General features: G+C 41.0%; 1 protein-coding gene across 1 annotated transcript; it reads right to left on the bottom strand.

Annotated features, from left to right (window-relative positions):
- Positions 1-27,696, bottom strand: epb41l5 (erythrocyte membrane protein band 4.1 like 5). Its single transcript, XM_018682295.2, has 26 exons — positions 27,483-27,696; positions 26,153-26,365; positions 21,807-21,911; positions 20,713-20,755; positions 20,444-20,522; positions 20,103-20,147; positions 19,256-19,308; positions 16,830-16,950; positions 16,592-16,679; positions 16,290-16,378; positions 16,131-16,200; positions 14,441-14,610; positions 13,359-13,465; positions 13,139-13,157; positions 12,490-12,535; positions 12,065-12,183; positions 5,933-6,084; positions 5,631-5,728; positions 5,306-5,440; positions 5,133-5,200; positions 4,348-4,470; positions 3,849-3,930; positions 3,414-3,500; positions 3,016-3,078; positions 2,666-2,805; positions 1-2,062 (listed from the first exon to the last, which is right to left on the bottom strand). The coding sequence occupies exons 2-26, from the start codon at positions 26,330-26,332 to the stop codon at positions 1,993-1,995; spliced, it is 2,352 nt and encodes a 783-aa protein (XP_018537811.1). The 5' UTR covers positions 26,333-26,365; positions 27,483-27,696; the 3' UTR covers positions 1-1,992.

Genomic DNA, 27,696 nt, shown 5'->3' with positions numbered 1-27,696 from the left:
TCCTACTGTAGCAAAGCTTTACTGAATTATGATCAGGTATTCCAGGAAAAAAAAGTTTATATAAAAATGAATTTGAGATGTCACAATCTGTGTTTCTCCCAGTCAGTTTGATCAGTAACACAATTCCTACTTCTTTTGTACTTAGAAAAAAACCTCAATGCTGAAATTCTCCTTAGTATGTAGTAACAATACTCCCAACATAATCTTCAAAAATATATATATAAATCTACTTCATATCTACAGCCAGCTGATGCAATTATACTGACAATACACTGTAACTGTACCCTACAACACTTTTGGACAACATGTAATATTTGAACAATTACACTGAGTAGTAGCATAAATAACTGTCACTGCTAAGACGACATTGTACAACAGTCAGCTTCCCTTGTTCAAGACAGATAATGAAATCAATACTGTACTGAAAAAAAAAACAAACCTACACAGACAGAGGTTGAATGAGGGTCCAGACGTAGTGATTATGATGTGTGGGAATTTTGTAAAAAAAAAAAAAAAAAAACGCACAACATCTACAGCTCTGCTATTCAAGAGTCAGTGTAAAATACTTCATTAAAATGTAGAATTAGGCTTCAGTGTAGAAAAGTTTTCCTCCAGTTATACAATGTACCAGCGACTGTGGATTCAAGATGAGGAGTTGTAAAAGTGACATAAACCTACTGTGGCATCTCCAGCATTCTAAGATGAGACATGTTGAATACATTCATTTACGTAAGGCAGGGTAATAGCTACAACATGTTAATACTTAAAGTCAAATTACCGTCTAAAATGAATTCAATTATCCCGTTAGACGATCCAAAAATTGGCATTTACATTCCCAATTTAAAGTTTAAAAAATGTGGATTTTAAAAATTCCAGCAGTGGTTATTTTAGGACAAAATGTTGTAACTGTAACTTCAAATTAAGAGTTTACCGCAGAGTGGGACAAACAGGCTCCAAATAAGAAACACAGAACTAACTTTCATCAGTGATGTTCAGTCCCTCTTGTGTGCAGATTTAAAAGATACTGCAAATAAAAACATCAAAAACAGACAAAAAATGTAAGAGCAGGATAATAAAAACAAAAGCTGAAAAACGTGAAGCTGTCATCTCGATCGTCATCCACTGCAAAGAATTCCTTCAAGGTCCAGTGGTGCAAAGATAATCCAGAGAAGTTTTCAGATCCAGTGGCTGCAACAGAAAAGCTTCACATGTCGGAGTGACTGGGTTTATAAAAGATCTGCAGTGTGCTACAAGGACAGTACAGTCTCACATCCACGTGTTTTATCATGTTAAGAGTCCAGGTGCTGTTTATCTCTTAGAATCAACATTTTTAAGTTTGTGTCTTTCCTTTTTATAGTCTTGTCTTTTCAGTCCTGTGTATCCAGTGTACAGAGAAGCTCAGAGGAGCAGGGATCCAGTGGTTACAGAGCCAGTGATAATAAAAAAGAGACAACCTACCTTTTATGTCATAAACCAGTGGTTAATGCTTTTATGTTATGTTAACGTACTTTAACGTACCTTACAGTGTCATGAGATGATGGGTTTGACTGTTCTTTCTTGTCATCTATAAGAAGATGGTGCTGTGTGTCAGAGGCTGGTTTGATCGACTGGATGGATTAGGTAAATGGCAGGTCACTAACGGTGAAATACAATAGTCAGATGTTAATACCAGAGCTAAATGTTTGTTTTAACTGTTTATAAAAGTTAAGCCTGATGTCATGCTGTCATAAAAAACTGCTCTCATGTTCCTACTGATGATCTGTGTACTTAATTCATTGTGTTCAATCTATTTGTCAGTGTGGGTGCAGGTTGAAGTTGTGGTATTTGTCAGCTGCCTCCTCCTTTCTGCTTTCCTCTTAGCCCACAGTGTTCAGCACACCCGGCCCAGCATGCTTTATTGTGCGGAGGGGGTGAGAGGGGTGATGGGGTGAGGCGGGAAAGCAGTCATGGAGATGAAGGTCGCAGTGGTGGCGGCGGCTCCTCGTCTCCTCATCAGAGCTCAGTGGTCAGGAGACCTCTGGGTTTGGCTCCATCCTCCGAGGCTGGCAGCTGACCCACAGCGCTGTGGGACACAGGAGGGGCAGGACGGTAAAATGACTGCATCAGACAGAGACTACTTTGCCAATAAAAACATTAAACACACACTTCTCATGCACTGAAAGATTTAAAAGAAATCACATCTTTGCTGTATTCAGAAAACACACAAACACAAACTACGATACAGAACAGATTAAATAATTATTTCTACTTAAAGATCTCACTTATAAGTGTGTGCAGTGAGTCACATGATTTAACATTATTTTGTTCTGTGTCCACATGAGAACATCTATGCCAGCCAGTTTACAGCAAGAAAAAAAAAAAACTGTGCTACAACAATTTTCAGCAGTTATTTTGTTACCTTTGAAATATTTATCATAGGCTCAGTAACTAGCAGTGTTTCATAGACAATGTAAAGCCTCAAAGTACCAAGCTCAAGTAAGAATAACAAGTGATTTCTGACAGATAAACACTCTATTTATGTTTCACTTGCTGCCCTGCTGGATTTCTCTCAGGATTCTATTTGAAGGAAGCATTTTCTTGCCTGATCAGCAGGGGTCAGCATACTACAACGCTTGCTTTAAAAACAACCTTCAAGTGCTTCGGTTTCAAATCCCAAGAATTTTACCTGGCGGAGATGGCTTTTTGTGTGTGAGCGAGGTGGGGGAGGGCTGGGGTGAGAGCTGCTCCCCCGTCTGCAGGGAGTAGAGGGGTGACCTTAGCAGGGGGGTCAAGGTCGAGCAGGCCGTTAGTAAAGACGCCAGGAGGCTGCATTAGAAGGGGGATGAGGAAGGAGGTCAGTTTCTACGTAGCGTCTACATCAGCCAAAGTGTACAGCGGCTACGCCAGTGTGTGTGGAAAAACGGGCACAGATTTAAATAATTAAATGCACATCAGAACTGTTTCTCAAAGAACCTGTGGAGAGGAAGCAACAGGCAGAGAAAAGTTAGACGAATAAGAGGAAGATTGACCACCCACAGCAGTTGTTGGAATGATCCAGCGAGGTGTGATGAGAGGCTTGGGCTGCTGCACTGGTGGTAGCTGGAAGACAACCACAAATATGTTGTTACACTCTTACTATAGCAAAGCATAAAGATACATTCAACCCAGATCAGTGACAGCTCAGTTTCTCTCTCAAACACACACACACACTCTCTTTCTTCCTCTGTTTATGTACATGTCAGTCTATAGGTTTCATTAATGCTGTAAATTTGAATTAAATTTCTGAAATAGACACATGGGTTTAATGTGTGTGAAAGAGGGTGAATAATAAGTTGCAGTCCATTCTGGTGGTTCGATTGGATTTGTGATGAGTTGAAGGTCAAAGGACGAGGAGTTTAAAGTTGCTGCAGATGCAGTCCAACAGTTGGATTTACCACAGGAGTTGGATCAGTGAAGTCGATCAGGTTGTCATATTGTGACAGTGGGGCTGTGTTCTTCAGGTCAACCTCCTCTGCTTTAACCTGCAGAATGACACAAACGCACTTCATCACGACATACAAACAACAAAACCGACAAACAGACAAATCCCATATCAGATACACATAAATCAAACAGGAGCCACAGATTAGACAGAAACGCTCTCAGGTTACAGAGCTGTCACAGTAACACAGTGAGCTTCTTGCACAGTTTGCACAGTAATCGGTACAGTCAGTGATGTGTAGCTGCCTTCCAGTCCATCCTTAAAAATAAGATGTGAACCTTTTATTTGAGTCACATCAGGTGGGTACAGTGGGATGGAAAAAATGTACCTGTGCCACTGTAATCTGTAACATTTATACATGTGTAAATAAGTGCAACACAATGGTTACCTTTGGTGCCATGACTTCGCTGGCAGACTCAGACGGCATCTTGGGAGCAGAAGGAGTTAAATCTTCAGCTAACCTCTCAGCACTGATGAACAGAAGAAAAAACAGAATGAGAGAAGGACAGAGAACTTCAGATTTCTGCTCTACTTAAGAAGAGAAAATTCATCATAAAAAACCCTGGCATGATTGGATTTCAGGGTCCTTGTCCGTGGTATAATAAATATCATTTCGTGCATGTTCTTGTTCAAATGATCAAGAGATCTTTAGTCTACATTCTTCAGACTGTAGAAGAAAAACAGCCTGATTAGTACGCATGTGCACTCATTACTAAAACACACCAACAGATGCAATCAAAGACATTAAAATAAAAGTATTGGTGATGATTTTACATAAAAAAGAGGAGGAGGAGGAAAAACAAATAAAAAGCATCCATCTCAGTCCTCTCAGAAGGTTTAGGAAACTGCACACAAAAGCATTTATACACAGTAACAAACACACTGACCTGGCCCCTGCTGATGAGACCAGTGAAGCTGGCTTTAGCAGGTCCCAGGAGTCCTGGGTGTCAGGGCGACTGCTGACGGACAGAGACGAGTTACTGCCCAACCGCCCGGTGCGAACCTTCAACCTGGCACAAGACAGCACATATTTTTGTTTGTACACATGAATCTCTAAATAATAAAACACATGACTCACAGGATGGGGTCAAACTTACTTATTACTGTGCTTTAAGCTATATCACAGTTTTAGAAAGTTTATTTTTAGGTTCATGTTTAAGCATTCACCAAAGAGACAAGACAGGGGACTTGCCTTTCCATTTGTACAGCTTTGCTTACAGGGATGAACTGCAGGTGATGTAATGTTTTGAGCTATGCTAATAATTCTCATGAATATTCAAGAGGTTAATCAGCTCTACCAGCAGGGATTGTGATTTGTGATTGGTTGAGACTGCAATGACAGTTGGTATGACTCAGGAAGACGAAGGAGGAGGAGGAGGAGGGAAGGGACCCAGTTTCAAGACAATGAAGCACAAGCGACAATGGCTTTTCTCCTGTGCATGTTTGCTCTGTACTGACTGAGTGTGCTGTGCTTTAAAGGACAAGAGATTCTTAAAAATCATGCTACAAAAATATAACTATTTGGCTTAGTTAAATAAAATGTAAGAGCCATGGCAGAAACATTTTCACCCACTCAAGTTAAGAGATAATACATCTTCCCATTTATTCATTTATTGTAATTCTGCAACTACAGATTAGTGAACTATGTTTTCATTACAGTGTGTGGTCATACCTGGCAGAAGCATCCTGCAGGTTACAGTTTTTATCTCCGACCATTACGACGTGTTCCTCTAGAGACCCCTGCACAGAGGTAAACAGAGAGAGATAATCAGACAGAGGGAAGCATCTCCAGTTCACTTGGCAGCTACTATGACACATTTCTTCTCTTTTCTTTTACTTCCTCACCTTGAGGGCAGCGGCCTCAGCTTGTGCCTTTAGGATGTTACTCTTCAGATCCTCTGGGGTGCGCAGTGGAGTGACAACTGGACTACTGCCTGTGCTGCTCAGACCACCCTTCTCTGTGAGCTTCACCACATCATCCTGTTGGAGTAGGGTCAGATGGGACACACATATCCCGTTTAAAAAAAGAAGCAATCAGTTGAATCAGAATCTAGCTGAGATGCCAAACTGGCTCTTTCTCTTTTTTTCACTTAATGTTTCTAGTCTATATTTCGGTAAGGCTTTCATTAGTTTTGTCTTTTGTAGAAATGTTGCATAAACAAACACTCACCTGATTGTTCATGGCCACGTTGACATTGACGTTATTTCTCGGAGTAGCAAGAAGTGGACTGCTCTCCAACTCCAGCTGCTTCAGACGAGCTGCTGCTTCTGAGGACACACAGGTAAATCTAAATGCACGCATACCAACGTTATTCAGTTCTTTCAGTGAATAGACACTGTCTGTCACTGTTTTATACTTTCACAAACATTTACCAGATTAGAGGAAGACTGGCCTCTAAAACTAGTTTTTAAATATTTTCTACTTTTCATCCACGCTGATTCCACTTTGTGGTTGGTTTTAAACAGACTCACCGGTGAGGCTGAGCGGATCCTCGGTCGTGGCGCCGGCTCCGGCGTAGGCAGCGCTTGGTCCGGCCTCCTCAGCAGCTGTCACCGTGGGAACGACAGGAGCCCTGAGGACGTCATCAATGCATGTCTCCATCAGGTCAGCGACCATGGGCACACTAGAGACAATACAAGGAAAGAGGAAAGAAGCAGGTCAAAATGGGGGTTTAAACAACAGATGCATTTAAATATACAACTGTTCAACCAAAACTGGAACAGAAGAATTCAGGATTATACAGCTGTACAGCTTACCTGCAGCATCCATAAGATATGAATGGACTCTGCAAAGATGATAAAACTGGCCCACGCTGATTTATCAGAAGACATTTTTAAATAATACCATTTCAACATCAATTATACAAATAATATAAAAAAATCTGACATAATAACTCATGGATAGAGTGAATTATGTACGCTCATAGGTGCCTCAGCTGGTGTGGCAAATATCATCATACATCTACTGTACTGAGAATCAACTAAAAAGGAATAAGAAAGAATAAAGGCAATTATTGTTTCTTTCTACCAGAAAGAAATGTGAGCTGCATAACCATTAAAATAAAGAAACACTGCCCAAAACCAAATGTCTTCCCAAGAGGTAAAGGAACAATTTTGAAGAAGCACGATTCAGCCCATGGTAAGAAGTCTTCAAAGAAAGTAAAACATTTGTGGGAAATAATGTTGTGTAATATTCTCAGAATTTGAAGCATCCCGAAGCAAAACATTTGATACATGGGTTTTGGTAGAAGCACTTCCAGCAACCTTGTAATTACCTCATATTTCTATAGCCTGAGGACACTGTGAAACATGAGTGGTATATATTACTATACACTGCCTGGAGAGAAGAGGAGCTGAAGCACCATACATACAAATATGTGAAGGAAAGTACAATGCTTTGCCAAGGGACTCGTGAACCAAATGTATATATACACAGCCACATCGTAAGATATCCAAGAAGGAAACAGAATGGACAGAGAGGATGTATCGAGTCCTCATGCTGGCAATAAAAACAAACACATGACGAATCAGGAGAAAAGTACACATACACAAAACCAAGAGCGTACACTCTCCTCCCACACAAACAATAAATGGTTTATAGGTACTCTGTTCAGCATGGAATCCAGTATGCATACATGACGAGTGTCATGATGAGTGTCAGCTTACACCTGCAACACCACCTGCTCTGAATGCATCTATACAACAATCTAAAAAAGAAAACCTTCCGAAAAGTTTTTAAAAAGGCATGTACAGTCAACACTTTTCATAGAGAGACTCTCCAATGAAAATCTTCTCAAACTACCCAGAGTTAAATCATGAACTTGGTTCAATCCTAACAGCGACCTGCTGCATAGATTTCCTCTGTTACTGTGCTTCAATATGGTTCTAGCCTTTGTATCCAGAGAGGATACATAGTTTACAATCTTAACAAGAGGCCAAAAGCTTTCTCTAACAGTAAAGTAGCAGTCAGGATGTTTTACATTTAAAGCTCCATACTCCTCTGTGTCAAGAGTAATCATGTCTTTATTCTGTGAAATGATTTAAAACATACAGAAAAATGTACATCCTTTGGTCATATTTATGTTGTAAACATTCAGCTAAGCAAAAATATGATAAAATCATCTTAATTGGGTGGGATGTGCAAGAAACAGTTGCACAGTGGTGTAGGTAAGCACTCAGTGGTTATCAGCTTCTACACACTTTGTATTTATCAGCCGAACCCACCATCACCTTAATGGCTGGGTCATTTCATTAAAACCCTCTCAAATGTGCCAGTTACAGAGTACTAAAAACAAATAAACTACTCCCATTTCATTTTGATTCAGATTTGAATATCTTAATGGAATTATTATGCTTGTTTGATTTCTTCCCAAAAGTTGCTTCATCCAGCATGTTTTCAATGCACAAGAAACAATGTGTAAAATATAATAGATATGGATTTTTTTCTGGAATGCACTTTTAACAACCTCTTAGATAAATATCTCTAAGGTTGACAAAGATAACAGCCTTCTTATCAAACCTCCCTCTAAAACAGAGCAGCAGATCCGTGAAATGTGCAGAACGACTTAAATTTAAAAGAGAGGAATATTATTTTTCCTCAGAAATTATTTTCTTATATAAAAATCACCTGGATGGAAGTCAAACTTAATTAACATAGCAACAGTGTTTGAAGTGTATTACAAAATCAAAGTTATTTTTGAGAGAGTGAAGATAAGAGGCAGAGGAAAACTTGTATAAAACCTCCAGGAACTATGTGACCTATTGTTTCCCTGCAGAGTCAAGAGGAGAGTTGAATTCCTAGCTTCATATTGATACCATCTCATTCCAGCCAGCCAGTTTCACTATGAAGTTGGGAGTGAAGGTCAGAGGAAGGAGAGGGGGAAGAGGGGAATGAACGAGAGAGAGAGAGAGAAAGAAAGCTCTGAGGGTAGGAAAATAGAGGGAGAGAAAAGAAGGCGAAACGAGATGCAGAGATGGACCGAGATACTGAGAGGGCAGTATCAAGTGCGACTGCGAGCCTGGAGAAGCGTCAGTCTGTGACGGGTGTGAACTGAGTAAGTGATACTGTGAAGTTTCTGTTGAGGAATATTTCAGTTCATAAGGCATATGTGCGTTCACACCAAGTGTGTTCTTCCATGTGGTCCAGTCACTACCACAAATAACATCCGTTTTTCATGGGCGAGTCACTGCTGAGCCAGTCCCAGTTATTAGCGTGCTTGCTGTCCAATTCATGTCAGTACAGACGGTGAGACCGTTGTCAGTTGGTCGGATCTGTCCAACTCACTTGTGGGGAGCTTTGATGGAGACATGAGCGGGGAGGATGGAGGGAAGAGGAGACCTGAGGAGAACAGGGGTGGAGGAGAAAGAGAAGGACCAGGGGAAGAGGACAAACAGGAAGGGGGTTTAAGAAACATGGAGTGAGTGAGTGGAGGTAAACCCAAACAGTGGTGGAGGAGGAGGTGGACACACAGCTTGTTAGGGAGAGACAGGGGGGGGTAGAAGGCAGCAGAAAAGAATCTCAGGCAGCAGCAACTGATAATATTAGTATGAAAGAGAAAGTTTAATTGATTACATATGGCTAAACTTTTTCTCAGCTCTTGCAGGATTTTGTAAAGCTGTATCAGTGCTAAGGACTCTGTTTTACTTAATCACACACAGCCTATACAGAGAAATCAGTTTTGATGGCTGAATAAGGTTGTGATGAGCTCAGCTGTGTCAGGAGCCATGCAGCTCACACTACACTGCGTCGGCTACATCGTACACTGGCATGCGTTTGAGTGTACGGTGACAAGTGTTGTGACATGAACACTTGAGCTGAGTGAAGTGGACTGGATGTCTCTGGAGCGTCAGTGACCTGGCTTTGCGCCTCTAACCCCTGAGGTCTGATGGCTTATGTCAAATCTGTGTTTATATATGCAGTGCTGGAGCTTTTATTCATGATGACAGCTCTACTGGGAGTGTAAAAGGCAAGGGAGGATACACTTTCCCATTGCCACTGTAAAATAACTTGATGACAGTTGACTAGATGGTCAACAGACGACTTCACTGACCTTTTATATTTTCCACGCCGTCTCTCGTAGAGAGCAATAGAGAGTTTTTGTTAGTTCTAGTTTCTAGTTCCAAAGGTGCTAAACAAAGACTAATCTATTCAGCGATAAGAAAGTGAGTAACTTAAAGAATGAGAGGCAAGGGTGAGAGAGAGGGCAACAGCTGTAAAGCATATGAACAAAAATAGGAAAAAAATATTTAAAAGTACATCATTATTTAAAGAGAATATTTTGAATATTCATCATTTTTAAATTAGTATTTTAACTAGGAGCTGTTTGATACTGTTGCAGCATCTGGATTAGAAAACCTAATATCTATTAACTATCATGGCACTGTCAGAGAACACAGACTTGGACTATTTTTGTGAATTCTTTAATTAATAATGTCAATTTGAATCATAATTTCAGCTCAAAGGCATCATATATCACATATGTTTACTCTCTCTTGTGCTTGGTAAGAGGGGATTGATTGCTCAGGAGAAAAGCTGACGGCTGCAAAATCAACAGCGAAACAGTGAAATGCAAAATCAACTGAGAAATCGCACTAAAAGCAAGAGAGAAAAGTGTGGGAGGAGAAAGGGAAGAGCACAAGGGATTAGTGTTAAGTACTAGTGATATAGCAAGCTCTCTTTCAAAGCATCCTCCTCGTGTCCACTGAGCTCATTGTAAACTGTTTCCATGGTTTGATGGCATAAACAAGAGGTGGTATGAAATCGGAGGTCATCTCAGTCTAACACTGTGCGCTGATGAAATACACAACAAGTTGGAGTACTTGTTTCAGTGCTGAAATTGTTTCTGGAGGCTGAAGCACAATGGATCACATTGACGTAACTGCATCACTGGAAAACTTAATCTTGCTTAAACAAACTGAGAAGTGAAAAAATCTAGAGCCACTGCCGTACAGCAGAAAAAGCTTTAGAAACATTTTTCTCATGGAGTAATCAGTTCATGTACCATTTACTTTGAGCAACTCAGAGGAGGATCCAGCATAATTATTATGATAGGTCCAAGATCATGCCTGTGCCCCCGATGCTACATTCAAAAAATGGAAATAAAAATCTGCCCCTCCCCTACAGAAATGACAGGCAATCCTCTTATTACAGCTGACCAGAAATTTACTTTACTAGAAATCGGATCAGCTTGAGCTGGAAATCTGAATGAGCTTTTTTTATGCAGCCACAGTGGCCTGGTTACTTTACCCCTGAAAAAAACATCATTCCTCACTCTCACCACTAAAAACCTGACTTTTTTGTAAGCTTATGGCATCACAAATATGATATATAGTAATACACTGATTGGCAAACAAACTTTACAGGAAGTACAGCATGACATTAGATGACTGAAAGGAGAGACAACTCCACATGCAGCCAATTCCTGAAGAGAACCAATCCAAAGATCACATCAACTGATTCACAATCCCAGCAAAATCATCACACCATTCCCTGCACCGATTGGGTTGGCATTTCATGCGGATCAAAAGAAGGCAAACAGAGAATCACAGAGGACAACTGCACTGCAAGAAAGAACCCTTTTCCAAAGCCAAAATCATAAAGCCCGTCACTGCACAGCGTTTGATTGGTTAAAGCCAGAGCAATGGCAAGATTTGGTGCTTGATTGTACCTACCTGCCCTGCCTCCAGAAAAGACCAATAAGTCTTCAGTACATGTTAATACTGGAACACACAGGGGAACATTGCAGGTTTATATCTCAGGAGGTTGCATAAATATTCACATATGTACACTTACATTTTTCATTCACACACACACACACAAGCTTCAAGCTTAACAAAAAAGACATACATATATACATGTTCAAAGGCAGCAGCTCTGACTGAGAGAAATGAGGAGGTGAGAGGTAAAAATACAGCAGTAAAAAAAGTAATATCTGTGGTACTGTGCTCGGATAAGTGCTAGCAGTTTCTGTACATCAAACTGAGAGCAAGAGAAATCCTTACAGAGCATGTATGATCCTCATGTATGGACCAGTCCACTATCAGTCTGTCTGCTGCTTGTCTAACTGCAGTCCATCGTTCTTGAGTTTAAATCTCCCTCTACCTGACTTTCATAAACACTGCTATAACAGGTGTGTGTGTGCTGCATCTGCTAAGTCACATAGATGCTGATGCACAAGTAACTTTGACCTTCAGGTCATCATGTTTCCAAGGAACACAAACAGAAAACACAAATACACTCTTTCTCTCTGCCTCCCCACCACCTGCTTTGCCACTTTCCCCCGATCACAAGAAGACAGGGTCAATAGATAAGCCATGTTAAGCTACTCTTATGGCATTAGACCATGAGAAACACACCTTGCTATCCACCCACTTCCTTCAGCACCCAACAGGGATCAGTCAGCCCACACCAGCCTTTGCTAACCTTATAAGCTGCCATTGACATATGAACACTGATTCATCCATTTTCTAAACTGCTTATCTTCTACAGAGTTGCAACAGACTGAAGAGTATTTCAACAATTGAAAAAAAAAATGTAAATAACATTGATGTTCAATAAAACTGACTCTGAACCAGGTGGAACACTCAAATTATCCAGGCACCAACCTCCTTTTTTCTCCTCCAGGACTCCTGGGCAGTGTCTCAATTTCCATTGGCCCACAGGCAGAAGCAGCTGCTGGGGTGACCACAGGTACGCCCGACCAGACACCTCTACTGGGAGTAACCTGAGGTGGAGGAGAAAGATGGGAATTATATGAAACAGAAACAAGAATTACAGGGGAGAGCGGAAAGGGGGATGAGATTAGGAGGTGGTGAAAAAATTGGGAGGAGAAAGGTAGAAAATAAATGATTAAATACAAAGTTTTATATCTTCCTATCAATAAGCTGCACTTTCATTTTCACATTTTGTCAAAGTACTCATTTCTAGCTAACTAACTAACTAATTTCTATGTGCTGTCTGTCTGAGTTCAAAACCTGCCTGCCCTGTTTTGTTTCCCAATATTTAAAACAGGTAAGGTCTTGCTCCTTACCTTGCTGTCCTTGCTGGAGCTGACTCCATTGCCTGAGGAAAGAAGTCTGTGAAAAAAAAGGAATTGAGATTTTATTTGAAAAATCTGAACACTGCATGTGGATTTAAAAAATTAACTGGTCTTCAGTGTGGTCTATAGTGTGGTAACCCTTTTCCCATTACGCTCTTTTTATTTAGTCTACCAGGTTATCCATGAGCCAATTAGCAAATCGCCATCCTTATTTAAAGATGGCACTGCTTCATCCTTTCATCGTTGTGTCAAAAGTACCAGCATCGTCACAGCGTAAGTCTGTCCAATGATGTGTGATGAAAAGTCACAGGAATGTTTATCATCACAATGCTCTGAATCAGCTGGTCCCATGACAGCTTAAAACTATCACTGACATCATGTCTTCAGCCCACACACACATCCCTTTCACAAAAGGCTTCCTCTGTAACATGATTATAGCCACGTCTTATGGTGAAACTGAATGACTAAGGAGAGGGAGTGTGTGTACGCATGTGAGTCACAGCACTGCAAGCAACAGTCCTGGGAAACTGTAGACAGATTTACATGATATACACCTATCAGCTGCAACATTAAACCCACTGACAGGTAAAGTGAATAGTACAGCTCGTGCATAAAAACAGAAAAAAATCAGTGTACTCACTCCTGTGGATGGAATGGGCCTGTAAAAACACAAACAAGAAACAATGTTAGTGTTGTATTCTAAAATGTAAACATTTTTTTCAAAGAAGACATAAGTGTGTATATGTTTTCATCATTTAAGACATTTCTATTTCAGCATGAGACCATACTATGACACAGTGTATGTATATATTCTATGTGTACATGTTTTTGCATGTATATGGTTCCAGGTTTTTCCTCACCTCTGTTCTGCATGGTTCTTCTTGAGTAACGTCGACTGGGCCTTCTCTCAAAGGAGGCAGACCGCCTCGCTTTATTGGCCTTGGTTGTCTGATACTCTGTCTTTCCACTGGTAACACACACACACACACACACACACACACACACACAAAGGAAAAAACTTAATTTACACTTACAAAGACTTATATTTGTTCCCATATTGTAAGTAATGTCAACCTTGACAAATGCAGGCCAAACCATTAAATACAAAAGACAACTTTTCTATTTTTTTTGGATAAATTTCATTGTCTCAAAAACAGCAGGCACAGCGATGACCCCTGCTGAACTCTGGACCCATCCAGGCGATAACCTTCTATTAACAACAAACCCTGCAACCTCTGTGTTAAACCAACATTACTGCCGATGCTTACCCAACTGGGTAATGTTTAAACACACAGACAGGGGAATTAGCTGGCTAGCTGCAGTATGTTGACACTGAGTGCCTGGTTTGCACCACTGTAAGTATCTGTGTGTACACATGTGGGGGTGTTTTGTATGTACAGAGGAATGATACTGTACGCCACACTAGGATTATCTCTGTTAGTACGTTCAGACACATGGTACAGAAACAAACATTCTTTTAGTTATTTTTAAATATGAAATGCTGAGACTTGGGAAAGCAGTTGGCACCTGAGTGATGAATTAGGTGTGCACAGGGCTGAGTGCTTTTACAATCTTTTATTTTACACTTTACATTTGTACTTAATCTAGAGACAAACTGAGGTAGTTGTTTTTTATATAATTATATAACTTTTCTGAGTCAAAAATCCCCAATTTCATCCTGTTGAATTTACACCGAAAAACAATAAAACATGAAAAAAGCAGCCAGAGTGAGAAATATTTCATAGGCACTGAAAAACCTCTTACTTGCACAGCATCAGGCATGGTGAAGTAATGTGCCACAAGGCTAAATATTATCATGTAAAACCCATTCCTAACAAGAAACAGTGTTACTGCAACGCTTGTTTACCAACACGCATAGAGATAAAGCCATCATTCAAAAGCATCCTTATCTCTCTGATCTGCCAGAATATCCAGTTGTTACCTGTATCTGAAGCGTGATCCCATGCGTATGAATCCAGAGCGTGCAGAATTCTTCTGTACCGGCCCTCGCAGCCTAAAGAAAGCGTGGTGCTCCACAGCACACTTCCAGAGGTGCTTACAGGCCTTGGGATGGTCCATCCTGAAGACAAAGGTGTGCTCCTGCTCCTTACCCTGAGAAGGTTTGACATGGGGTTAGATTTGGGTGACACGGGGGAAGAAGATAAGATGTCGGTGGAGTAACATGAGAGTTAGCATCGCCAGTTGGAATACAACTTGCAACCATGGCACAGTGTTGTACAATCCTCCATACTAAATTAAAAACAAACCCATGAATCATTTGAAACTCCTTCATTCCCAGCCAATATGTTTTCCATAAAGGAGAGCTTGTGTGCTAGCTTTGACTTGTGGAGGGAGGCTGATGTGTGAAGAATGAATGGCTGCGGGATAGTGTGCAGATGCTGTCTCATTCATCTGATTTCTTGTTGCAGCCTGGATGAAAGCCTGCCCAGCACCTCAGCCAGTTAAAAAAACTTTCACCTAAGACAGAACCCTGACCATCTCAAAATCTCAAAACAAAGCTAGCAACATAGCTTCCTCAGGTAACAGACAAAAAATGTCTGTTACTTTAACAGCATTTTGACTACTACTTTACTTCTCATATCCTTTTAGATATATTTAAAAAATTCTGCACAGACTTGAGACCCATAGCTATTTATTCTAAGTAGGACCCGACCATCATTCTGAACTAGAAAGCGAGACTTGGTCCCACTTGGGTCAAGCTAACAGACAGGGAGACAGAAGCACAAACACAAGCTCACAGACTGTGTGAGTGTGCATTCCAAACTAACCACCTGTTCTTAGAAACTGACTTCTTCTATCCATAGTTTCCTCTCAAAATATGTGCAACAATTGTCAATGCAATGACCCTCTGCCAGACTCACAGCCAGCCTTTGCTCTGTTGGTTCATCTTTAAAGCTCCTGCTGAGTGTGTGTGAGACACACAAGCATCTTGTTAAAGAATTAAAAACTACAGCACTACATTAGAGCAAATTCCTGGTGGTGAAAAGACTAGCATATAGTATGTAACTGTTCAGGACAGAACAGGGAGGTTAAAACTGTGTGTGTGTGTGTGTGTGTGTGTGTGTGTGTGTGTGTGGGAGAACAGTGCATACCAGAAATACCAGAGGGGGCAGGCTTCTTTATTAACCTCACTCACAGACCTCCAGGATGGACATAAACAGACTCTCATTCTCTCTCATATACGCTCGCCTCTGGGCACGACAATACAAAGTCCTGTTTCATTTTGATTTGGAACCAAACTCTTTTAAGGCTCAGACCCTTTCGTCAAACAACAGATTTCTGTTATTACTTCATTTGTTTTATTACAAACAAAGCAAGCTCTGCATGCTTGAACATTTTCTTTCAAGTGACTAAAAATTATTTGTGGTAGTTCACAGATTTTGCATCTGCTGTCCTCTCATACAGATTTGTATGAAAATAACCACAGTACTTATGATACAAACCATAATTTACCGAGTTTAATGAGTGATACTCATTTTTATGGGCCTGACTGCAACGTGAAGAATGTGCATTCATTGTGAATATTAGGTACCATACAAAGGGGGCATTGTTCTGCATTTTCATCATTCCACTGTACGGAGTGTACAGGGAGTGTGTGCGCTCATGCTCACCTGTTCATCATCCTCCACGACCACGAGCGTCAGTTTACTCTTCTTGAAATCTAGACGAGTGATCTTGGGCCTAAAACAAAAACACAAAGTACATCCAACACAAATCTTAAAGCGCTGAAGTAAATTGCAGCAATATATTAAATCATAACAAAATATTACCAGAAGAAGAGTCCGATCTTGGTTTGTCCTTCAAACACCAGGACTCCAGTGGGTGTCAAACCCAGACTGTACTCATTACCATCTCTTGCCTGCAGGACAGATATGGAAAGGCAAGCAAAGAGGGAAAAGAGGAGACAGCAAAAGAGATGGAATTATGACCTTATTACATATTTATGTTCTTTTGCACATCCCTTCAACTTCCTGTTTTAAATCCCAGCTCCGCTCCATGTAAGTACAAGTGCACATATGTGAAACAAGTAGACTGAAGCTATGATGTTTGTGAGAAAGGCTGTGTCAGTTACCTTGACCATGTGCATGTCCACCCCGTACATTTCTAGCCACTTGGCTTTATTCAAGTAGTTAATCTCAGCTTGAGCCGGTGTCTGACCTCTGGACAAAAAACAGAAAGAAACCCATCAACAAAAAAGTCATATTAACACAGAGTTTCCAGTAACCATCACAGCTCAAGCCCATATATTACACAGACCACAGAAAGAAGCAGATTTATTTGTTTTCATATGACATCTGCTGCCAGCCTACCTGCAGTCCTTCCATGTGTTGTATATGGCCAGCTCCACGTCTTCTGTTTGTTCGGGGATGAAGCGAAACTCTGACACCAGATCCAGAGTGTGTTCTAATGGGTCACAGTCACCAAGCTCAGCTAAAAAAAACACACAGACAAACACACTTATCAGTTCAAAACCTGAGCAGAGTAAGTTAACTATGTTGAGAGGCTGTAGGCGTAGACTGCATGAGGCTGCACAGGTGTATTTAACAAACTGGGAGCTCAGTGTACAGTTAAACCGAAGACTAAAAACATTCCTTAAATCATATTTTAGTGCTCACCGAGACCCTGACTTTTAACCCCTGGAAGAGGACCACAGGGAGAGTGTCTAATACTGCAGTGGTAGGTAATGGACAAAATAACAAACAGCCCTCCTCTATGTCACAGCGCACAAAGCGTTGTGTAGCATTAGGTTGGGGACTGATCTCTCTCTGGACAAGAGGTCACAGATTTTAAATGGTGAAAAATGGAGACCAAAAGAAAGGTTCAGGCAGGAAACAAAAACAGAAATCTTTACTAGATAAGAACAAGTGTATTGAGAACAAGACAAAGTGAAAAACGCTCTGGTACGGTGGTGTAGAGAAATTGGACAGACTGAGTCTTGGCTCCGATTACATTTTGCAACATTTGGGCAGATAGGAGAAACAAGGACTTGCTGGGAGCTCTTCACTGTTTAGCTAGTCCAGCTGTGAGCAAAGCCTCAGGATATAGAGGAGAGAAAAGACAATTTCATCCCAGCCCTGTCCCCGTAAATGTCAGTGGACAAACAACATAATTCCGAAAAAAAAAAGGAAAATGAAGGGAGAAAGCTCAACTGAGGGAAAGAGAGAAGACAGAAAGGGTACTGGATTAGGGGGCCTCTGAAGAGGATGGAGCACTAATGAGCTGGCATTTACCCCACAGTGACTGTGTGTGCATGTGTGTGTGTGTCTCCAAGGGTTTGTGCACGCAATCCTATTCCATAAATGTCTCTACCGACTCAACCTTTGTTCCTATCAAACGGCACTCTTTTATGTGGCTCTTGAAGGTAAATGCTACATTAAGCACAAGCGGAAAAAAAGGATATACGTACAGTACATAGTTCCTACTTTCAATAATTGGTACTAGAGAAAGCCTGACTGATTTCTGTTCCATTTGTGCATTTTTTTTAATTTAATGTAAAATTTAGCTCTGTAAACATCAAAAGCTCTGAAATGGACACCATACTGTCCTTTTCTAAGCTTTCAAACTCAAGTTCAATGAGCAAATAATGCCAGTAAGAGGGAACAATATCCCTGTTGCTCCACAGATACAACATAGGATTATTAGAGAGGCGAGGGGGTACAGCAGTACAAGTAATGTCATGAAAGAGCTTTGGTTTTTTTAAGCCACAGAGGTCAGATCTAAAAAAATAAATAAAAAAAAAAAATCTTGCCCTTGGATTCAGCAATTATTAAAATATAATTGCCTTTAAAGTAACAGATTGTGTTGAGCTAAATATTTTCGTTACTAGTCACAAGTTTAATCCTCTGTCCATCTAGGTTGCTACAGTAATAAGCAGGAAGCAGGAAGTGAGCCCCAGTTACACGTCCCCCTAACAACATCCTTCAACTTCTCCTGGGGGAATCTGTAACAGTTGCCCACACCACCTCAGCTGGCTCCTCTCCTTTTAAATCTCTGTAGCTCAGCAGGCAGCGCCAAGCTAGCAATGGCAGGCCCCATTCACAATAAATAGCAGCCTATCGCTCTCCCAGCTTTTTGGCCCATGTGTGAGTTAATGCAGAGGAGCTGCTAAAGCCTCTTTCTGAAAATCAGAGGTATACAAAAATCACATCTCAGCCGCAATTTGCAAGTTCATTCTCCACCACTCCACCTAAAGCTACACCACTCCTTTGATTTACAATCTTATTGTAGTGGAGGGGTTTATGTGCCTCAGTGACCATGGCAGCAATGCTACCAGGAACGTCACTCAAAGCAGATGGTGATTCCCAAAGACAGCCATAACTGGGTTGAAAAGATCGAGGAAAACTCCCACGGAGCAGTGACACAAGGGTCCAGTCCTGTAGCTGGACTTGAGAGTGCATCGCTCTGTCAGGTGGGACACAGCTCAAATGGGACGTGGGGACGTTATTTCATAGTGCGCAAAGAGAAAGCACAAAGTGTGTTTACGGCTTGGCATGTTGGAGCTGCTGTAACAGGTTTACAGTAAGTGGACAAAAAGAAACTAACTTTTAATAAAAGGGACTTATTCACTGGAGTCAGAGCCATGTTTGACTCACACCACTATAAGCAAAGAGAGCACACATCCCAACTCTGTAAACCAGTGTGCACTGCAAAAAAAAACATTACACCTGCAATGGTTGCTGTTACAGAGCTGATTCCAACTACTAAACCAGAGTTGGAGAGAATCCTGGATCCTTACCCTGTAGTGAGAAAGCAGCCAACTCCACTGCTGTGTCAAATGGACATTCTAACCTGAAAACAAAAACATGGAAGAGTCAATAAAATTAATTAACACCACCTCTGACCTTTACTGAGGCCTGCTGAATCAAAAAACAGAAAGAAAGAAAGAAAAACTTAATCTCTTTGTAGTAAAAACTAACACTTATATTCCCAGTCTGACTGACTACTGTTAATAATTCTGTTCTGTTCACCGACATGTAATCCTGTAAGCTTCTTATAGTAAGATGGCCGTGACTACCAACGCGACTGATGGATGCACGTTTAGAGGGATAAGAAAGGAAATAAACTGAAATTAGCTGTGAGAAATAACAGGTTGAATAACAAATGTAGTGCTAGAAAACTGACTGTTGACATGGGCCAGCAGTGAGGTTGCTTGAAAAAAGTTTATTTGTTAGCGTTTCTCTGGCTGTCATAAGCTTATTATCTGTTCTTGTCTGCTCTGAGATTGACTCACTCTGACAGCTTCTGAACAATCAGACTGGACACCAACTCAGAGTGTGCTGAACAATGTGAGCAGGTACCAGGAACTACAGAATCAAGCTGCTGGGTCACTTTTTGAGCTCTAGCTTTCTTATGATAAAAGGGAGAATCTGGTGTCTAGGGTTTTCTGGCAGTGTAGATCAATCTGGTGTGTTTTTAAAAAGCTCCTATAATAACTAATGCACTGTACCACAAGTACTTCTTAATCCGTGAAATATGTTCCTGATGCCACCGTCACCTCTCTCTAACTGAACCTTTTCAGTTTTTTCCCCCTGTGTGCAGTACTTTATTAAGGTGAAGAGTTAAAAAGCAGGATGATTACTTACTTGCCACTGAGGATGTCTTGCTTTAATTGTAACACAAATAGGTATCTGAAAGTTAAAAAAAAAAGTCAAATACAGTAACTTGGCAGTTTTGTTCAGACGGAGTTAACACTGCAGGAGATGTGCTTATTATGTGACCAAAATAAACAGCAAAAAACTAAAAAAAAAAACAGCAGCATCTCTTCATTGTTATGTTAAATATAAAATTCACACACACTGAATAAACAATCAAGGTATAGAGACCTATTACATTATAAATCTCATTTATATATGGGTTTTTTAAATTTGCGTGCAAGAGAGAGCGAGCTGTAGTAAAAAGTTGAAATGAGCACGTCTTTACTCACCTGGTGAGCTCCTCGTGCAGGTTGTTCGGTTCTGAAGAGTAGAACTTCACTCTCATGTGAAGGCAGTACGGTGGGCCGACTGAAGGAGAGACCAAAATGACAAGAGGTATGTAATGACCACAGTAACAGAACAGTCAACTTAATAAAATACAGAATAAAACATGAGTATAAAGAGAAACGCTCTGTTCACCAGATGTTTTGAGATATAAAGAGTCATTTTACATGTTTGGAGAGGGAAACAGTAAGAGGCATGGCCTCTGTGTACTTACTTTTCACTTGCTTTTTGATGCTTTTTGTGACATCAAGCCAGTGCTGAAACAACAAGAAGGTTAATATCAATTTAAAAAACACAACATCTTCAGCAAGGTTACCCTCAGTGTAAAAACAAAAGTCTAATCTAATTATTAGCGAGCAGCTATATTACTTTAACACCTGACCTCGTGCTTTTTCTCCATAACTATTTTACCTGCCTGCGTTAAGAAATGAAATATTTATGTGTGCAACTGAATGAATTCACAAAGGTAATGAAAAGTTGAGATCAGGGAGGTCCTGGGAAGCACACACACAAACACAAACACACACACACACACACACACACACACACTGGACTCAGTCCTCTCTTCTGTGCTGTAACTCTTCTTGGAAGTTCTGGCTCTGTGAGGCATGAACGATGTCAAGGAGAGGTGGTGGTGGTGGTGGTGTGTTTGCATGTGTGTAAGTTGGAGAGAGAGATAACAGAGGAACTCACAGCACTCTCTAGTCTCCTCTCCCCCACATTCCTTGTTACAACCCTCCCTCCCTCTCTTTCTTCTCTCTAAACTTCAATGCCCATTTAACTCTCCACCTCCACCCTTCCCCTCCATGTCCCTCCCCTCTGCTTCATCTCTACTCCCACCAGCTCTCCCTCCTTCCATGGTCTTCACACATTATCAGTGTGAAGGGACAGGGTCAGAGGCAGACCAGTGACTTAAAACGCTTTGTCTCAAGAGCACGGCCTGACTCCCAGAGCTGACAAGAGTCCCATAACCAATCCCTTTAGCCCATTCACTCAGAGGAAAAGTCCCCGTCTAAAGCCTTCCACCAAACGGGTGAATTAGGACTGAATTCAAAAGTCTGGCTAAGAAGTGACTGCCTGATAGAACTTGGTGTAACATGAAATAATAACACTACTGAACAGACATGGATATTTCACTTCAGTAGATAATGTTAATATCATTTCACTGTCTTCATGTTTTAATATTTGTCCATGATCATGATCTGTGGGAACCAAAATTTACAATATTTGATTTTTCAAAATTAACCCAACAAATTATGCCACCCATACCATGACGTCAAGAAAAAACTAAAGCGTCTCTGATCTTACCGGCACTTGTGCCGAGTCCATGAAGCGCAGTCCGAAGTAGTCTTTCTCTACGATGTCCAGGTGGTACATGATCTGTTCAAACAGCTCCTCACCTTTGGCTTTTTTCTGACCAGGGAAGGAAACAAACAAACAAACAGAGGACTTAGAGTGACAATCTGCCTCAAACAGAGGAAATTCATAGTGAGGATACTGATACTCAGGATGGTTAATATATCAACAGCTCTCAAGAAACTTGCATCCAAAGCCTGAGATTACCTTACAACACAAGAATGTAGGAATACAATACAGCCATTTTCTGTTTGATCTATCAAGCGATCAATCATTGCAGATCTAAAATCAAGTGCTTTCAAGGACATAAACAACATTTTTTGAACATATACAGTGGTTCACAACATCTAAAGATCATCTCAAAATGGCTGAGCTTGTCTTTTTGCACGTCTGAAAAACATTGTTCAAAGCAGAGTTATGTGTTCTGATTTGTGTTTCATGGATTTGAACAGAGAGATATGAGAGAATATTAACATGAAGTATTCTGAGTTTGAATAGGTGTTGCCCTTTCTGACGAGGCCGTACCAGTTACTGCCTGTGCTCTGCCTGGGACTGGGAGATCTCTCTCTCACATGTGTGCTCTCTCTCTCACACACACACACAGACACACACACGACCCAACCATGAGGCACAGCGACATGGTTGCCACGGCAACTGGGGTTGAAGTGCCCCAGACGCCCAGGAGCTGAGGGAAGTGGGGTGGCTGAAGACATCATGTGATCATCTGGCTCTGTGAGTTAGTAAAAAGATGCCATCCAAGATCAGCCAGCAGCTGCATTTTTTTTCTCTGGCTCTCCAGCTTGATTTTTTTTCTTTTTGACCAATTATTTCTTTAACTGTATTTAATCTTGCACTAAAAATTATCTCTAATTTTAATAGCTGAAAACAAATAGTCCATTTACAAAGCATTTTCAAGAAGCCCTCACATAAGACAGAGGGTAACGAATCATGTCAATCAAGTCACTCTGGTTAAGTCTAACAGGTATCTCTCTTTATGGCTCCTTTTTCAAATGAACATGAATGAACACTGTTACTGTCTTTATCAAAAAAACATATTTATTGCATATGAAAACACTGCACTTTTACTCTAATTTTATGGTGGTAGTTTTTTTTTTATTATTATAACATTTCTAATTTTAGAATTGATTTATAAACTATGTAGAAAATGTTACCTGCAAAAATTAAGGACAAATCAAAGTGGTTAAAAAAGCTGCGTCTCCCTCACACTCACACACGCACACACACACTCACACACACCCCCCAAGAGAGCTCCTGGGTAGCTCAGGGGGGCTGGCCCCATGCTAGTTGGCATAGCTGAGAAGGCATGCTGCACCCCTACAATACCCAGGGAGAGAGAGTACAAAGGACTCATTGTGTGTGTGTATGTGTGTGTTTGTGTGTGTGTGTTATAGTCCTTGCAGTATTGTTTGGCTGTTTGCAGTCTTTCTGCCTGCTTCTGAGCGTACAGCTCCGTCTCTCAGACACTTTGAGTGTTTAAGTTACAAGTGAGCTGATGCTCTCATCTACAGTCATCAAACAAACCAGTGCAGTGATGCATCCATTTAAAAGGCCCTGAACACAATGTCACAAGTACTTTAAGAAGGAAAATCATGCTGTTTGGTGAATGCTTTCACCCTGACTGAACTCTAGAAACAAGCCTATTTAGCATGGCTTTCCAAAAAAACGGGAATAAAACCTCTTACTTTATTATTTCAGGGCCATGTTTACCTATTACACTACAAGAGATAAGATAAAGCAATCATCTGTCTGTCCTCAACCATGCATCAACTCACACGCTGATTTGAGTTTGTGTAACTCTGCAAATACCACAGACTCATCCAGACACTAGGTGACAACACATACTGGCGATTTATCAGCTGAACAGTTTGCTTTAATTATCACAGACTGACCACAAGCTCTGAAAGTGTATCAGGGAGTCCTGACTATCATGGCTGCACTGTGCAGCAATAATGCAAGTGATATTAAGAAAAGGAGAAAAGAAAGAGGAGAAAAAGAAGATGGAGGTGGTGACAGTGTGAGTGGCTGCAGGGTGGTGAGAAGGGGAAGAATTTGACAATGCCTGATGAAGATCTCTGGTGTGGATCCTCTGTCTTATTTTTATTCGTCTGATTTTTGATCAAGCACCTGTGGAAGTTTTTTTAAGTTGCGTGTGCTCTACATGCTGTTTGTCTTTAGTGAGAAAAAAAATGTGAATCATAAAGCTGTGCAGAATTATGTGAGGACATGGATGCTGGTGCACAGACGTATCCCTAGGAAACAACTCTGGGTGGCCTTACATACTATAGAGAGACAGACAGCTGGGAAGCTAAAGTATGTGAATGAGCCCTATTCAGTTTTAGATTGTGGCTGTGTATTTACAACCACTTGAACATCTAAAAAGAAAAACAAGCTGCACCATTCAGCAGGGGTCTCCCACATTTCTGCCATCCTGAGCTGAACTGAAAACTATACAGCTGAAGATCAACACAACATGATTCCAAACTACAACAAGGGGAAGCTATAGTCTTTTTAACTGATGACCAAACTGTGTTTAACCACTTTACAATCCCTGTAGACCCTATACTACATTTAAAGCAAAGACAGGCCACCAGAGAACAGCAGCAGTTTGTTATGCTGAACTTTTTCTCAGAGTCTGTTCAACTAAATGATAAGACTGGCTGAAACACTGATAGCAGGAAGCTACGATGTTTCCCTGCAAACCTGCTCAACTTCTCTCTCTACTATCAGAAGGTTTCTATGTTCACACTGTTCCTCTTCCCCAGCTAGCAGAGAGGATACATTAATAAAAAACTACTTTTAAGATGTTAGGGAAAGAGAGGCTTCACTGTAGGAGCTAAACTATAAGAGGAATGGTGCTTAAAATACAGATGGATAGCATCTGTGTTGTCTGCGATTATTTCATTAAATGTTGTCTTTACAATCTTGAACTACAACACGTCATGTCTTCTCTTCCAAACTTCCTCGCTGTTCGTACTGAAATGCTGTTGGTGATGCTGTCATTAGTGCAGTGGCTATCTAAAGCAGAAGGCAGAGCATTTAAACACTTTATCACTTAGAAAGATAAGAAATAAAGGTTTGCAGAAGCTATGTATATCTGGGGGAGGGGAAACCCAAAGGAAGCTCATTTGAAACCTAACACAAGACCACGGGAATGCATTCAGAAATCAAAAACTTTCTCCAGGTGCACACAGTGCATACCTTGGGAGGCAAGAAAGGTCAAAATCAATTAGCTCCATCCTTAAAATAGGTAATAATAAAAACAACACAGGCAAAACAGCCTTATAAATATCCATCTTGTGAGACGTGCTGAGTAAAATACGTTCATGCATTTTTGTTCAATAAGCTGAACTGCTTGTTGGTTTTAGAGAATGATCTTAGACTAAAAATTAAAAGAAGAAATGAAAAGATTCTTTTTTTTTAGGGGACAGATACAAAAATTGGATCTACAACCCGGGTTGTTGGGAATGTTGCATAGGGAAAAAGGAAAGCTCACTACAGTGTTGCACAATTAAACGCTACTAGGGTTGGAAAGGAGAAATTAAGATAAGGAATTCTGGTAATATTGAATGAGAAATTGGAATTAATTAAAAATTTGGGGAGTAATTTGTATCATTTGCAAACATAAATATAAACATTTTGTTTTGTCATAATCAGACACCTAACCTGCAACTTTGCAAATTCTATTCAATATATATTCTGTCAATCCCCATGGAGAGTTTCCAACTTTGTAAATTCCTGGAATTTTTGGCAACCCTAAACGCAACATTACGTTTCTCCCCAGTAGTGGCTTGGTGTTTGTTGGGGGGAAGTTGATACTGAGAAATCAAATGCATGGCGTAAGAGAAAGGGAAAGGAGAGGAGAACAAGGACAGAACAAAGAGTCAAAGGTAGGAAGAGTGAAGTTCTGCTCGGTGTCCGCTTGGTGATGAGCCCAACATGTCATGTGATGCGGTCATGTGATTGAGTGTGTTCTCCAGAGGGGATCATGGAATTACAGGTGATCAGCAACACTACCACACATACACACACACACTGACACACACTACACAGGCTTAAAACGACTGCTCTACTGACACAGGCATGCAATGGTCACTCGTACACCTCCTTTCGCTTTCCAGCTTGCACATAAATACTGTTAGTTATCCTGAATATGAATGAGTATGCAGTAATCCATTTACAGATCATTAACCGTCCTCTCAGCAACAGCAGAAAAGTATGCACACTTGAAGTAAAGACACCACCATGTTAAAAACGTATAATCTAGCAGCTCTCCTCACCGGCAGGTCAACACTGACGTCTGTCCCGTCCAGTAAGGACACACGGCAGGTGATGATAGACTTTGCATCTCCAGCAGCAGGGATGTGCGTCGTGGCTCGCTGGGCCTCCCGTAACCGGGTTTTCTCTGCGTGTTTCCGGATGGAGCGTCGCCCCAACGTCCTGCGCAGGAAACTCAGCATGATAGGAGAAGAGGGAGGGTTACACTGCTACACCTGGAAATGAAGACAGCAGAGATTAAAACATGTAAGAAATTAAATACTGTACTTCAGAAATGTGACATAATTAAAAACATGAGGGGAGATATGTCAGGTAAAAAGCAGCTGAATACCAGTGCTGCAGTGTATGTGTTGGAAAAGGTATTCTGTGTTAGCTGGCAGGTATCTAGTGATCCACCATGAATACCTACCTGATATTAACTAAGAAAACAGTGCACCTGAAGGTTGGCAGGTGCGCCATTTTTGTTTACATTATTACTTGGTCTTAACATTTCAATAAGTTTACTGCAACCGTATGTTTTTATGGGGACAGTTTATGTTACAGGTGACAATGTTAATATAAATGTCGCCAAAATAATATACACCGCTACTGATATTACTTTGCAGGTAAGGTAACTCATCTGGGGAGAGGGAAATGTATTATATTTTCAGTTAAGTAAATCTTATTATGAGTTCCAGCATCTGTTTGTCGTAGTCTCGCAGTTAACGTTACCTTGTATAAAAGGTAAACGGCCGGATATGTGTTATCGCGTTACTTTAGCAGAGCTCACGTTAACGTCAAACCAACTACATTAGAAATGCGTTATTGAACACTTTAACCGAGTGAAAACAGTATAACAATCATAGTGGTGTGTATACAGAAGAGGGGGAGTTTACACACTAGCTAAATGAAGGAGTAAGCTAACATTAGTCGGCTTCTACGATGAGTAAATTTGCTTTCAGGTCAGCCAGGAGAAGAAACGGCCGATATGGACTAAGCTCTCCGGGCTGCCAAACCGTTTTACAAACTCTGAATTACAAAAACACACCACAACATGTCCAACACATCCACTGGAATCACATTAAGTGGGTCAAAACACAAAAATATAACCTTTAGCTTCACTTGTTCCCAGTTAAGGCCTGAGGTACCTGGTGTAAGCGAAAAGCAACAGGTGTGCGTTCGTTTTACTGCTCGAGCTAACCGTTAGTGACGAACGTACGGGACGCGTACGACTCCGACCGTGCGTGCGTGTCCCCGCGCAGCAAAACAAACACTGCCAGTAGCTCAGACAAGACACTTGCTCCGCAGCCACTTGTGGATCCCGAGGACAGCTTTGGATGAGGGGATACTTACAAGAACCTCCTGGGATGAATTCACGGCGAAAACACGTCCGCTTGCATTGTAGGGCGACTAAACGGCAACCCCGTACGTTGCCATGGTTTCGCAATTTGCCTTTTTTTCTCGTTTCTATTTCTTCTCTTATTCCACCCCGTTACCCCTCCGGGATAATTTCCTCCCAGGTCCCAACAAAAAAGTAGGAGGCAAAGCTTTCCCCAGGAAGTGACGT

The sequence above is a fragment of the Lates calcarifer genome, linkage group LG1, assembly GCF_001640805.2.
Source record: "Lates calcarifer isolate ASB-BC8 linkage group LG1, TLL_Latcal_v3, whole genome shotgun sequence".
NCBI lineage: Eukaryota > Metazoa > Chordata > Actinopteri > Centropomidae > Lates > Lates calcarifer.
This window is presented reverse-complemented; position numbering and strand designations above follow the sequence as displayed.